At 41.1% G+C, this 14,782-nt stretch overlaps 1 protein-coding gene across 1 annotated transcript in view; it reads right to left on the minus strand.

Annotated features, from left to right (window-relative positions):
* Nucleotides 1-14,782, minus strand: part of LOC104342508 (netrin-4) — a 51,061-nt gene that overhangs the window by 18,224 nt on the left and 18,055 nt on the right. The window contains exon 3 of the mRNA XM_009946135.1: nucleotides 12,633-12,896. Within this exon, the coding sequence (XP_009944437.1) occupies nucleotides 12,633-12,896 (264 nt within the window). The remainder of the gene's footprint in view (nucleotides 1-12,632; nucleotides 12,897-14,782) is intronic.

The following is a 14,782-nucleotide window of genomic DNA, read 5'->3' on the forward strand; positions in this document are numbered from 1 at the left end:
GGAGGTGGATAGAAAAGAGCAGAGACAGTTCAAGTAGAACACACACAAGAAAGGCAATTCATGGATTTAAGTGGCCATTGCAGAAAGACTGGTTAATGCAGGAGAAACTGAGCTGTGGAAGAGACTTGTTATGCTTAAGCATGAGGTGAAAAAAGGGTAGGTGAGCTGGCTGCAAGTAACAAGACAAAACATTTGTTCTGTTAGAGAGGAAGAGATAGGAGAGACAGCCAGAGACCAAAGTTCAGGAAGGAACAAGAATGAAATACAGGAAGCTGACAGATAAAATAGGAAAGGGGATATCTGCTTAAGGAAGGGAGAATGCAAGAGTCAGACTCAACACCAACACGACAGAGCCAGCATGTCCCTGACTTGTTGTTCTCTGCTGAAGTAAGTCCACATCTCTCACAAAAGCAGGTCCAAAAAAACTAGAAGATTGTGCTGTCTACCAAATGCAAGATCTTCGGATGCACTGGATCTCTCTGGAACGCAAAAAGTATCGTGCCAATGTAGAGAAAATAGTCAGAGAAATACAGATTCAGGGGAACTACACTGGTATTTTTCCATGCCCTAGAAAGCAGGGTCAGAATTGCGAGGAGGTAATGATTATTAAGGCGATGATTGTCAGGGAGCAGCAAGGACCAGGTGCTCTCTAAGGGTTGAAGACCTATAAGCTGAGGGTTACCACAGCACAGTCTGTGCCCTTACTGAGGGGGCACCATCCTGAGCACAGTGGGCAGAGCAAGGAGCTGGTACCACAGTCCATTGGCAGCCCCAGACACAGCAAGAGGATGGACATGGGGTGATTCAGGAGCAGCAAGAGAGAGACCCAGAAACAAGCTCACCACATGAGTTCAAAGTCCATCCAGGAGGCAGGAGACATGCTACAACACATGCGAGGGGCCCACCAGGAGGGAAGCTACCTACAGCGTAGGCCCAAGGTCCACCCAGGAGGCAGGGCCAGAGGCAGGGATGCAGATAGGCACATCTGCAGCGGAGCTCAAACAGGGACTGACAGCCCAGGGCTGAGCTTAAATGGAGCCCCCAGGCCAGTGGACAGAGAGCATGGGTAGGACTCACAGGTGGGGCTGGTCAGGGCTGTTGAAGTCCTTTTAGTGTGTTCAGGATCCTGGTAACTACTTTGATTGCCACTGGATTAATGTCATCGGATGCTTTAGGATATCTGACTACTAGGAGGCATCTGAGGAAAAAAAACACTGCAGCTTTCTAGATTTGGAGCTGGCAATCCAGGTGGAGGGAGCTTGAAAGCAAGGTGTGAGGAACAGAGGGTTACATGAGATCCATGCCATCTACTAGGAAACTTAGACAGTTTTTAGCCCAATGAGTTTATGACACTAATTTATGTGAATACATATAAATGTATTGGTTCAGCAGAAGAAAGATTGAGATCCAGGAGATTTCTGTCTCACCTCTCTCATATTTCACTTTATCCTCAACATTCAGTAAGTGATGCTGCATCACTTGATATATACTGAATCCTTAGACATAAAAGTATTTAGGCTTGTATGGGCTTTTCCACAGTGCTCATTGTTGCAATAATTGAGTACTTCAGAAATATTACAGAATTTATTTTTATGACACCTCTCTTCATCTGCTTCTCCTCATTACTGTGATAACTCTTCTTGTCTCCAAAGATCCTTCCCATTTGTTGGAGCATCATTGTATTGAGAGGTTGGTTCCTTTGACAAATTTTTTTGAAACTGCATGGCACCTTCAAAAGTTGTTGTGGGGAATGAATCGGAGAAATAGATGCACTGGCAGGCAGACAGACTATGTGATCATATAAACCTCCCTATTTCATAAAACCAGTCTGAAGTACTATGTGCATAACCTGTAATAGTTTCTATTCTTGCAGTCCTGCTTTCTGAGTGTGTTCAGCCAGGGTTAGTCATGTCACTAGTGTGTGCTATGAGCTTTGAAAGATGAAAACATTGCTTTAAATGCTGATATTCTGGCTGCATCAAGCTTCCAGTTTTCTATTCAGCTTTTACAAAGGGTAGAAGTTTATAGGCTGACGTACTTGCAGTCAGAGGATATTATTAGTCCAGGAAAGGAACAAAAATGTTATACTATACTCTCAATCACCATCATATTGGCTTTAATGGACACTCGAAGGCAAACTCTGCTTTTGTGTTTTGGTATAGCAGCTATGTTCTGAGCCTGTGGTTTCATGATCTATGCTCTTTGGGAGTAATCTTGATTTGAGACATCTCTGCTTTCCTTACTACTTCTTTCTATGCTGTCACCTTCTGCATCATGCCCTGAGTGACGTGTAAACTGGGCTGTGAAACTAAACCATGTTTCAAAAAAGTTCAAACTGCTTTTTTTGCCTTGGCACTAGTATTTTTAATCTGGACTAATTTCCTCATCTGCTTCACAGTACAGTCGTGCTGTTATAAGTCTGGTATTGCTGCCAAAGGCTTTGACTTGTACATCTACCACCTGAGCAGCTTTGAATCAGGACATAGAGGAGTCTATAGCTTCATGGATTTTAATGCCAGTATGATCGGCTCCAGTCATTTGGCTTGACCTGTTATACTAAGCCATGAATTTCATCCAGTAGTTCTTCCACGGAGCTCAGTAACTTCTGGTTGATTTATAGATAATAGTGTAGAACCATATCCTGCTTTCAATCAATGGTTCCAAGAAATTACATGATACTTATTCACCTTTGACTGGACAAAGTTCCTTCAGCTGAATTCTGATCTGCAGCTGAGAGCCTGAATAGAAATTTTCCACCTGTTTGTCCCACAATTTTTTGATTTTTTAAACTCTGTTCAGCTTTGTGTAATACCTGAATACCTTTGCTTTCTCTCTGCCCATTCAATTTATTTTGCCTTTTGTCCTTTCAGTAAATGTTGTAGTTGTTGCTCTTTCTCCTAGGCTATTCTCAGTCTATTTTGGGGCTTTTTTCCTAATGAATGAAGGTTAAATTTGGAAGCCTTCCAGAACAGACCAACTGTTGCTGATTCAGAGAAAATGTTTGTCTTTGGGCTCTGTATTCACGTTGTAATGTCGCCAGAGAAATTTTGGATACAGCAGTTTGCAATGACATCAGAGGCTAGTCCCTTACCTGCTTTTAGTAAAACAATTCTTTCTGGGTCATCTTGAGCGGTTAAGTACAAAACAGTGTCTACTATTCTGCTTTGTTTCTTTTACAGTTCAAATGGGCTCTGTTGTTTCTCCAAATGAAGAGATGTATCCATGCAGATTTATAATAAATCCTTCAATATTGGGTCCTGAAGAGAGCACATATGATTTTTAAGAAGCCAAATTAAAATTTTACTTCAACTTTTTCATATTCCCAAAGACCTAAAAGGATGGGTGGCTTAGGAGTAAGTCCCAGATTACAGTGCCTGCTATGGGTAAATTGACAGTTCGAATTCCTGCTCTAATCAGGAATGAAAAAAGCCATTATTTTCCTACGTCACTTGCTGGTTTCTGGGCAAAGGTGTAATAAATGTGTCTAAAAACTAGTACACATATGGGTGTTTTCTGAGGAAACTGAACTTCTGGCTCACACTTGGTCGCTTGGGTAAATCAAGTCTGAGGGAACTTGGCAGGGATAAGTAGAGCTGGGACACTTGTGGCATGGCCACCTGAGCCCATACAGGTTTTGGTCTCTACAGTGAATGAGTTGCCACTGAAAAAAAATCAGTGATGGTGTTTAGCTGAATATTCAGACTGGCATCACTAAGGCCTTTTTGAACAGTAACAAAAGAACAGGATAAACAGACTGGAGGAGGTACAGAATTCATGCTTCATATGAAAGCATATAACTCAGCCTGGGACAGTTTCAAGACACAACTCCATCCTCTGCCTGAATTCACATCCATCAGTCTTTACACATGCCTGGCTGTGCCTTAGCCCACATTTCACTCTGCTTTCCTATTGTTTTCTTTCTGAATGCTAGCTTGATTTTTATTCATTTTTGGGCTAAGCTGTCCTCTTATTTTTGCCTACAGTGCCAACAACTCCACTATTAATCTGTAGCAAACTGCATACGAATAACAGCTGTCGTGCTGAAATGCGGTCCTTGAGTTACACCAGCTCTTGGTGAGTGTCTCAAGAATGGAGGAAGCAGAAAGGTGAGCGAGGCTCAGTATTTTAATAGGTGAATGCCTGAATCACAGCATAACAAGTAAATGCCACCATTCAAATCTCATGAAAGTGAATGGAACAAGTGAGTTTGGTCTTTGCTCCTGATGCCACTGAACAGTCTTGCCTGTCAACCTTCGCTGTAGAAAGACCCAGAATTAGTTTTCAGAGGAGAAGGAAATGGAAGATGCTCTAGATACTGATATATGGACAAGCATTTGTGGATTTACAGGTCAGGCACAATGGGTTATCACACTGTGGACAGTTCAGAGAAGTTTGGACATGACCTATTCATTCAACAGGCAAAATAATTCTGTCATTTACTTTGTAATACATCTGCCTGACTCCAGCCACTGTCTTGACTTATCTGGGTTTCTACTGGTTAATCCACAGTGACTCTAGGGGTGTGTGATTGAAAATACACTCCCAAAGTGGGCCTGTGAGCTCTTCTCTGAATTTTAACCTCGATGTTGAGTGAACTTGGCAGCATGCATAGCTCCCATTCAAGTGAAATTATGTTGAGTAATGGAATAGATGAAGCCAAGAGAAAAATAGTTTTCTGCAACTCTCTGCAGATGGCTGCAGCTTGAGAGAGGGGGGGAAGGGCAGGGCTGACAAAGGCACAGGACCAGCCAAATTTATAACAAATCTGGGAAGAGAGAAAAAGGGCAAGAAAGTTCAAGATTTAGCAGAAAACTTGTGCATAGCAAGGAAAAGATTCTAAACACCTAAAGGGTGCAAAGCTAATCCTTAGGACCTGTCCAGCACAATGAGTGAACCAAGGCAAGGAAATATATGTAGGATTTTGTAACTTTTGCACTGATTAATACGGAATTTATTTATAATCCTGTGTAAAATTTCTCCATATTTTGCGTGCACCTGCTGCCAAAGCATGAAAAGATGCACCCATCTCTAGAAAGTTTTGCTTAAATTACTGGGATATATATTGGGGATGAGTGAACTGGCTGAAAGGCCTTGAAAAGCCTTGGTAAAAGACTGAAAACTTTTGTTCTAGTAACATGTAGGTGAGCTGAGGACAGAAACGACATAGCAATCTATTCAGTCCCAAGGGAGCTTAAAAACACAAGGACTTAGTTAATGTATGAGGGCAAACACATCAGCTCCTATGATTGTCACATTACAGCAACTTCCTAGTGTTGGTGGCTGTGTCACATTCCACTTAGAGAGACAGAACAGTATATATTGCATGGAGCTTAAAGGAAAGCACCTCAGAAATATGCTGTACTATGGGACATCAGAGAGGTATTGGTAGCAAGTGGTGGCTGATAGCTGTGAGATGAAGCAATTGTTTCTCTCTCTTAGACACACACACACACACACACAACTGTAGTTTTAATGTGAGCAGCAATACTTAAAAGAACTATAAGGCATATTTTACCAGCCCTAAAATATATTCACAAGTGTTTCTAATCAAATGTTTCTACTAGCAGGGTTATTATGGTTCTTTCACAGAGGTGAAAATAGCAGAGAACATAACTTAAGTGATTAAAACAACAAAAAACACTATTAATGACAGCAATTAAGCAATTAAATTAAAGTATGTTTAGATAGCTCACCCATAGCCATTGCTTTCAAGAAAAGCTATGTTTAAAGGCTAATAATGTCAGATAGGAAATTGTTTGCTACCCCATCCCACAAAATAAGAGACAGTTAAGTAGGATGAGTGTCTGCATGGGCTGCCCAGGAAGGTCATGGAATCTCCTTCTCTGGAGATATTCAAAACCCATCTGGACATGTTCCTGTGTGACCTGCTTTAGGTGAACCTGCTTTGGCGGGGGATTTGGACCAGATGATCTCCAGAGGTCCCTTCCAACTCCTAACATTCTGTGATCTACACTGAGCCCTGATTAAGGAAAACATTTAGGCATGTGTTTAAAACCATTCCTGAATAGGCATGTTTTTCTGATTTGGACTTCAGTAGTAGTAAAAGACATTTCCACAACAATAATAAAATGTAGGAAAAACTTGTTGAGTTTACAACTGAGGAATTCCTGCTGACTGAACCACTATATGTATCATACGGTCAAAATTGTGGTTATTCTCTAAACCATAGTTACTCAAAACATCATGTTGATGGTGTGACTGCCAGATGTTCTGGCTGCAAACCACAGGTTCTCAGTAGAGCTCATGGAGAACCCGCATGGATATCAAGTTAAACACACTGATTATAATCAGAAGAGGATAGAAGCACAACCCACAGACCCTATGCGCCACAAGCAAATTAAAGATGCAGTATGCCATGGTATATTGTCAGGGTACACCAAAGTAGCCAAGTGAGCCATCGTTCATGAAATGAAATAGCACTCACAGACTAATTTAATTTCAGAATTCAACAGAAGGCAGGGTATGTCCCCTCTAAAAGGGAGCATGTTGGCCAGTGCAGGTGGATGAGGCTGCACAGCAGCACAAAAGCTCTCCTGCTCTTGCCTGCACTTCAGTGGGCAGTGCTAAGTGGAAAGGTAGCGTGGGCAGAACCTTCTACTAAACCACCTAGGAATGGTCCCTGGAACCAGTTCAGACATAACATTACCTGAACCTCACCTGAATGTCTGTTCAGAACTGGGTGAACTACAGCTTACATGTGCCCCTGCTGAAATGGTTGTAATGCAAAGTAGTGCTGATTCTGTTGGAAGGGGAGGACAATCTTGTTAAAGTTTGAGTCCAGTATCGAAGAGCCAGCAACACCGTGGTTACAGAGCCTAAATCTGTACCGAACAGGTCTCTGAAACCTTTAAGATCTTTTCATCAGTACTACTGCTGCAGGTTTTGTGCAATTCTAGGTGGTACCTGGTGTAGCATCTGAGTTGAAACTATAAGAAACCTAACCAAAATGAATACATTTTTTGAAAGGAAACACTCCAGACACCAACCCAGAGGTGTGCTTGAATTTGAAGGATACAATATTATCTAAAATAAAGCGGGAGTATGTACCATATTTTTGTTTGGATTCAAATGTTTAACAACTCAAAAGGACAGGGGTGTTGATTTTTGGGTTGGCCAAGAACCAACTCCTGGTAGTAATGGAGGCATTATTTTAATAGGCCAGTCTTCCTCACAGTCACTCTGAAACATCTAGAGAAGCATGGGATGTATAGGAAAGCTCTTTTTTAGATTTATTTAGGTATTCTTCAGTTAAGGTTTCTGGTGACTTTTGTGAGGATGTGATAAAATAGGATGTTTTGGGTGTGACCTACAAGACAAGTCTGAATATCCTTTTCCAACTTTTATCTAAGCAATTGTTTATGAAATTTACTATCAGTCAGAGTCACAGTTTTGAAGCACATCTTGCCCTAGGAAACTAGAAACTCACAAAAACTGCCCACTAAAATTAAAGAGAACCTTTCCATGATGCTCTCCTGTCAGCTTCTTTGCCATCTCTGAACACAAATATCTCAAACTTTCTCATCCACCTGCACATTCCTACAAGGATTCCTGTGAAATGCTTTAGTCCACTGTGGGTAGCAAAGGTGTCAGCAATACCACTTTCTTTTCATGTAGTTTATGTAATTTATGACTCCTTTTTGCTCCGTAATTTGTGTGATCTTGTTCTATGTTTTCAGATCATTACAGGAAAAGTCCATATTTAGTTTTAAATTTTTGGAAAAAAATCAGCACAGGGATCTGTTTATAGAATTTATTCTGGCAAGATCTAGAAGCTCTTCTAATATTCTTTTTTTTTAATATTCATGACACTACTCACATAGTTGATGTACAAAGGGTAACTTTTTCTTAAAGAAAACCTGCTCTTTGAGTCTCCAACTACAACAGAGATCACCTCCTGCATCTCTGAGTGCTGGACGTCATACAGACTGGCACAGCTTTGATCAGATAATGTGAAAACTTAGCTGGGGATTATCAGTAGAACTGCACAAGATATTTCAAGAGGAGGTAATATTTGCAAAGGATACGACAGCCAAGTCACCTAGAAAACTGCTGTAGAAAAACAAGTTTTACCTTATGTAACCTTCATTACGCCAAGAAAGGAATCTTACTTAGGACCAGATCCTGCTCCCTTTGAAGTAAGTGGAAAACATTCCATTTGCTTCATTGTGGAGGATCAGACCCACAGGGACCCTACTTTGTGTCTGTAAACATGATAAAGAAGCAAAAGAAACATCCAAGGCAACTTGTAAGAATTTCCTGGCAGTGTAGGTACCAATAATTAATACAAGTAAATACAAGTAAAGGAACTCTAATGCTTCATACAAAACATTTTAATCCACATTTGCTTTCCCCTGACCACAGTTACTTCTCATGGACTAGAAAGAGAATTGTGAAATGTTTGGCAAACAGAGAGGACTTTGGTTTAGATTCTGTGTTCTGTCCATGTGCGCTTTCTGCTTTGTAAACTTTGTTCTGGAAGCACCCCTGGACTCAGCTAAAATGTGTCATCAAAGCAAATCCTAAACCTGGCAGCTCTTACTAACTTTGTTGGAGCTTAATAAAGAAATACTTTACTGTAGAGCAACACATAATTTTGTACATCCTGCAACAGCAACAGCTGGGACAGAATTACGTTCCATTGCATCCAGTGGTAGAATAAGACTAGATGTATTCAGGTAGCCAGATCCTGGCAGTTGTTTCCCTTATAACACCATATTAATGCCTTTCATTTAAAAGAAAATGCTTCTCTGTAGCTTCTGTGGCAAAATGCAATCTTGATAATTTCCCTCACTGACAAAGGAGCTACTTGTAAGAGTTTGAATAAATCAGACTGTGAAATTCAGAACAGAGAATTTCATCCTTAGCTATCATAAGAAGGTATTTGAGTACAACACTTCTGTGTCTCTTTTTTTGGTCTGAGGAAAGGAAATAGAAAAGAAGAAAAAACCACTGTCAATAGCAACAAACCCCAAATTCAAGATATGTTTTGTCAAGAAGTTTGTCCAGCTTTTCTCCTGTCTGACATGAAATTCTCAGTGGTTAATAAGGGAAGTGTGATCTAGATAAATCGTGTTGAGGTGGGTACCTGGCTTGTTAAAAGAAGCCACATTGAAAGAGTAATTATTACTGGTTTGCTGGCAAAATAAGAAGTCAAAGGATATTTCCATGGATCCTATGGAAGTCTGCTTTGAACCTTGCTGTACTCAGTATTTTTGCAAATTACTTATGACCAGAGAGAATATGCATGAAACTATCTAGCCTTTCAAGCTATGAGGAATGATGTACCATTTGGAGTTTGTAGTTTTCTTGTATCCATTCATTTCTATGACACTGTGGCCTCTGTGACATTACTTTTCATGGAGCTGTGTTTCTTATTGGCAGCCTCAGTGGAGAAGGCAGAAGCTGAATGGGTTGTCATGACTGAACTGACAGATCCACAGATAAATTGATCGACAGACCAGTCAGTAGTCATAGATCATCTAATCCCTCCAAAACGGTGTTGAAAAGTGTTGGTTCAAAAGTGTCAAGAAATTTGCTTTAGTTTTCTCCATTATTTAGCCTCCGTATAGTATCAATCAGTGTTAGAAGTATTATAAGTGAAACAGATTTCTTTCGAGAGCAAGAAGAACAGGCTTACAAGTTAGCGCAGTTAAGTCTTTTTGAAGACCTAAGTACAGAATGATCTCAGTTTTTGGGCCTATCCCATGGCAAACAATTACAGTTGTTTTCTATGTGGACTTGCTATTGTTTTTGTTAACTACAGAAAATGAATACATTGCAGGAGGACTCTGAACTCTTAAGAGACTGAAACTCCTATTACTTAAGCCTTTCTGTGGAGGTCTGTATTTTTCCAGCATTTCATTTATTTACTTGACAGCAGCCCAGGAAACATGAAGCTGCTCTGCCTTCGTGCTGTATCACCCACACTAGCCACACTAAAAACTGTGTGTCTTGAGACTTACTTTGCCTATGTGTTCATTAAATATTAGATGTGGTCAGTGGAATGAATCAGATTATTTCTGGACATGCAGAGTTTGTTTCTAACATCCCTTTTCCCTGTCCTGTTTTAGTCACTATGCGGCTGAAAGTAAAGCACCTTCCCTGTCTCTGTCAAGAAACTGCAAGATGAAAAGATTTTTGTGGCAATGTAGTTTGGCTGATATGAAATAGATCATTGGTGGTCACCACTCAGCAACAAAGGCCTTTTCCTTCTGCATGCAGGCAAGGAGATTACCCTGTCATAAGATGCAAAGTTACACACTTATACAAACTCCTTCATGCTAGCTATGTAAACCAAATCCTGAGATCTGAATGTATGTGAACTCTCCCTTCACCACTACAATATCATCATTGGTAAGTATTAGGTAAAATGTGAAAGGATCCAGGAACCTGGCTCTTCTGGGAGTGGATTTTCGTTGCTTATTTGAGAAAGAGCTAGGGTGTGATGACAGAAGCACAGAAAAGTGGAGCAAAGTAGCATGATTATCTTTACTCCGGGCTTGTATGACCTGGGAGTAGAATTTTGAATTTTGACCACCGAAGGTTTCACACTTCTCTGGTTAGTACAAAGAAAACAAAAACTAAGGAAGGATACAGTTAGAACCTTCCAGTCGTGTCTGCAGAGTGAGGACCAACTGCTCTCCATGATCATTGGAGGAGAGGGAACAAGAAGGAATCACCTTAATTTGCAGCGGAAATTATTTAGACAGACACTAAAGAGTTTTCAAAATGTCAAAATGGGAACAACTACTGAGGGTTGCTGTTGAATCTTCACCAGAGATTTTAAAAAACTAGTTCAACAAGCATTCACTAGTGAATGACTTATGTATGCTTGATCGTACCTCTATGCAAGGACTCTGGTCTTACGGTCTTTTCCAGCCCTCATCTAGGATTCTAGAGGTAGCTAAAGCTCTGGAAGGCTTTTCTCACTTTTCTCACTGCTACATGTGAATCCCTGCTTAGGCAAAGACTTGCTAGTATCTGTGTGTGCACGAATGATGTGATGCATCCACCCTCTTGTCTCCTGGGACATGAGTTGCTCATGAAGTGCATTTCACCAAAACTATTTCACCTTCTGCCCATGAAGTCATTGATGGCACAAAAAGATTCTATTCCTTTGTGACTAGTCGGGAAAAAGCATCCAGTCATAGTTTACAATGGTTAGGTGAGTAATATACACAATATTGTGTTTTCCTTTTCTGATGGGCAGTGTTTATTCTTCTACCAGCTGTATTCATTTAGCCTGTTATTCATCTATTTAGTTTCACTGTGTGTATATTTAACAGTTTGCAATAGGGAGGATGCACTCTTTAAACAGCTTTTCTCCACACAGTTATGTATTAAGTGAGTCTATGTTTATAGTTAACTGAATCTGATAATATCACCTAGTGCTAGAATAATGTAGCTGAATCTTAGATTTATGCTACAGATGGAACTGATTCAGAAATTATTTTGCAAATATTGTGAAACTCATACAGTCTGAATTATCTTACAATATCTACCTCTGAACCTAGAAAAGTTGAAAGAAAGACAATGAATGCACATTCCAAAAGAAAACAAATCAGTATGTCAAGTGTACCATATATCTAAAGGAACAGAAATTAGCTCAGGATGTGGTTGTTGAGTCTATTATGTCAGAGTGCACCAGGGACTAAAGTTCTAAGGGTTATTTTGGTTTTCAAAATGCATTACAGAGACGGACAGCCTTCTGGAACCAGTGGAGCCATTAGCTAGTTTAAAGTGGCTTGAACTCTGTGATTTTTGTGTTTAGATGTACCTGGATATTTGGTCAGCATCATTTCCCTGTGACTGTTACTACGGTTGTTCTATGTAATACTTGCAGCTAAATCAAAAAGAAGACAGCAGTCATTCCCCCTGAATCACAACTTCTGAGTATGCTTACCAACCCAGCTCACATCTGCACATCCAGGGTCAAACACAGATAAAAGACTGAGCAGGGAGGGTCTAGTCATAGTACTATAGAATGATTTTCCTACAAGGTTTGGCTTTTGAGAAAAAAATGTTCTAGCTAATTTTAAGCTGAATGGGTAAAAGAGAGGAGGAGTAGAAATTATTTTCACATCCTGAACACTGCTGTCCATGTAGTGAAAGTCACAAAACCACAGAAGGCTGAAAACCTAAAAGTAAAGCCTGAAACCCTAAGTATGACAGAACTGCTCATGTCTCACAAACTCAGAAAATTTGAGATTTGGGATTTGATGCTGAAATTCTGGTCAGGACAGTCTTTGCATCAGAGAATATTTCAATTCTGTGCAGGCATATAGGTAGGAGAATTCATTTGCTGTAGTTGGGGTTGGATCTCAGTTCCAATTACAAAGCCCCTTCACAATTTATAGGTATTTTGAGGGCCAGAGTTTTTAGAAGGACCCATCTCTAGCAATGCAATTAATACACACGGAACTGCAGCAAGGGTTATAGGAAATCTCCCAAAGTGGTTTAGGTTTCACTAATGCAGATTGACAGTGCTGCTGTTTTTTAGATAGGCTTAGGGAGGCTTGAACAGGATCATGCAAAAACTGTACAGTTAGGCTGAGAAAGCAACAAGCAGGTAACAAGTCTGTCTAGTAAGTTAGTGAATGTCTAGAACTCACTACGTTCTCCATGACTCCCGTCCTGTTGGCAAGCTCGCATTCCTCTGCATGCCCGTTGCAAAAGCAGCTTCCCCGGATGATCAGGTCATAAATAGCATAGTGGGCAAATCTCTGAGGTTTCTCTACCAATCCCGAACCATGGCATGGACATTCCTGTCTTTTTAACAAAAGGAGGCGCAGGTTGGTGAGTTTCAGGAGATCTTGAGCCTCAGGACTATAGGGATCTTCAATCTTGTTAGCTGGACTTAAGGCACGATAAATCACCTGAAAGACAGAAGATATACATCCAAGAACAGATACAGGGCTCTGTGTACACAGCAAACATTCCAAGGCGATGTTCAGGAAAAAGTAATAGTTCCTGTTTAGAAGACTCTGCATAAGCAGTTGTGGGGCTGTGACTGATTCCAGAACATCACAGCTGAGTTACCACCAGCTGGCCAAGGCACAGACTGTGTACCTGCATTCATCCCGTCTCAGACGTGAGATAGGAAATGCCTTAGTTTAAACATCTCTCCCTGGGGTTACTGAGCCTAGTCACTCGCAGTTCAGCCAATACGTGGTAGCTTGTCAAGTGCTGGTTGCTTCCTTGTGTTTCTGAGCCAAGTGACAACAGTGTCACTCAGAGAAATCCAAGGTTTATTGGCATAAATGCAGTATTAATGCCATCCGAATTTCTCAAAGCGTTTTAGGAACATGGCTTTAGCATGAGTTCTAGAGTCAAGTAAACTAAGGCACTAAAAGGATCTGTGAACGAAGTGGAAACTGTGATCAGACTTTTGGCTTGGTCACTTGAACTATGTGCTAGAAAGCACAGCTTGTCTTAGCGTAAGTAAGCATTGAGAGAGCCCTGTCTTCAAATAAAGCCAGCCAGTTTATTCACTAGGAGAAGTAGCTATACTGCAGTGAGCTCACAGGGCCAGAGGTGATCTGTGCCTACTGGCTGTCTGTGGGTTGTTACTCTTTTGTCACAGCCTTTATGCTGTTTGAGAGTCCTCCAGAGCAGCAACAATTTGGTTTTGGGTATCACAGTTCTAATTTGGTGTTTAACAGTGACTAAAGGGACATGTATTTTAGCTCATGCACCGCTCTGCCCTTCTGTATCTCTCCAGGTGTGTTTGTTTCTGTTGCTTTTGGGGACAAGGTTGATGACAGAGGGCTGTGCCATTGTCCATGCCAGTGAACTAGAAGAGATGGTTGCATTTGTTCCCAGGCTTAGATGTCCTCTATGGATATGCTAACTCAAATTTGAGAGCTATTTTCTCCTCTGGTTGATTTTTTTCCATCACAGCAGTGGGACTTGCCCTTGGGGTTCTTTGGCCCTGCTTTATAAGCGGTGACAGTGTCTGTCTGACTAACTCCATTAGCGGAGTGAAAGCTTTGTTTCCATAGGGATTCCCTCTTTCTCTCTCTCTCTGTGTTTTGATTTTTCTTTCCTTCTAGTGAACTGACCAATTTAAATACTTGTACCATGTAAAATACTTTTGCTCCTTTTTGCTTGCAGGAGCCGGAAAAGAGCTTGTGGTATGTGCCTGGAAGATAGTTCTGTTGCATGTTGACAGCACATGGGGAGATAAACCCCCTTGAACTAACAGAATCAGCTGCCAGGCTTTGCACAGAGCTACACCTGGCAGTACCACAGCAAAGGCAGTGGTACATTTCCCACCTGTTCCCAGCTTTTTCTGTTTGGTTAGCTCTGTTCTTTTTCTTTTAATGTCCTTCTATTATACTGTCAGCTACTTATAAAGCTGCAAACAGCCCTGTTTGGTGAGATCAGAGGTGCCCATATTTCCTTGTTTGACAGAGCTATGGGCAGATTGCCCAGGCTGTGCAATGCAGGTGCCTACATTCCCCTGACCAATGAAGCCATGACAAAATAGCCCAGGCCTTTCCACCCCAATGTCTACATTCCCCCGGGCAATGGAACCATAAGCAAATGGCCCATTCTATTTTGTCCAGGTGCCCAGCATTCCCCTTACTGATGGATTCACAGGACAAAGACCAAATCTCCTCTGTCCAGTTCCCTTAATCCAGGATGGTCTGATCTTTTTAGTGGAAACCAGTTTTATGAACCATTTCTCCTTCTTCCCAGTCCCTCGTGGACCACACAGAGGTGGAGTGGTTCCTCAGAGTCGTGAGCACCTGGTTATGTA

Source organism: Leptosomus discolor, chromosome 9 (assembly GCF_034619465.1).
Source record: "Leptosomus discolor isolate bLepDis1 chromosome 9, bLepDis1.hap2, whole genome shotgun sequence".
Taxonomy (NCBI): domain Eukaryota; kingdom Metazoa; phylum Chordata; class Aves; order Leptosomiformes; family Leptosomidae; genus Leptosomus; species Leptosomus discolor.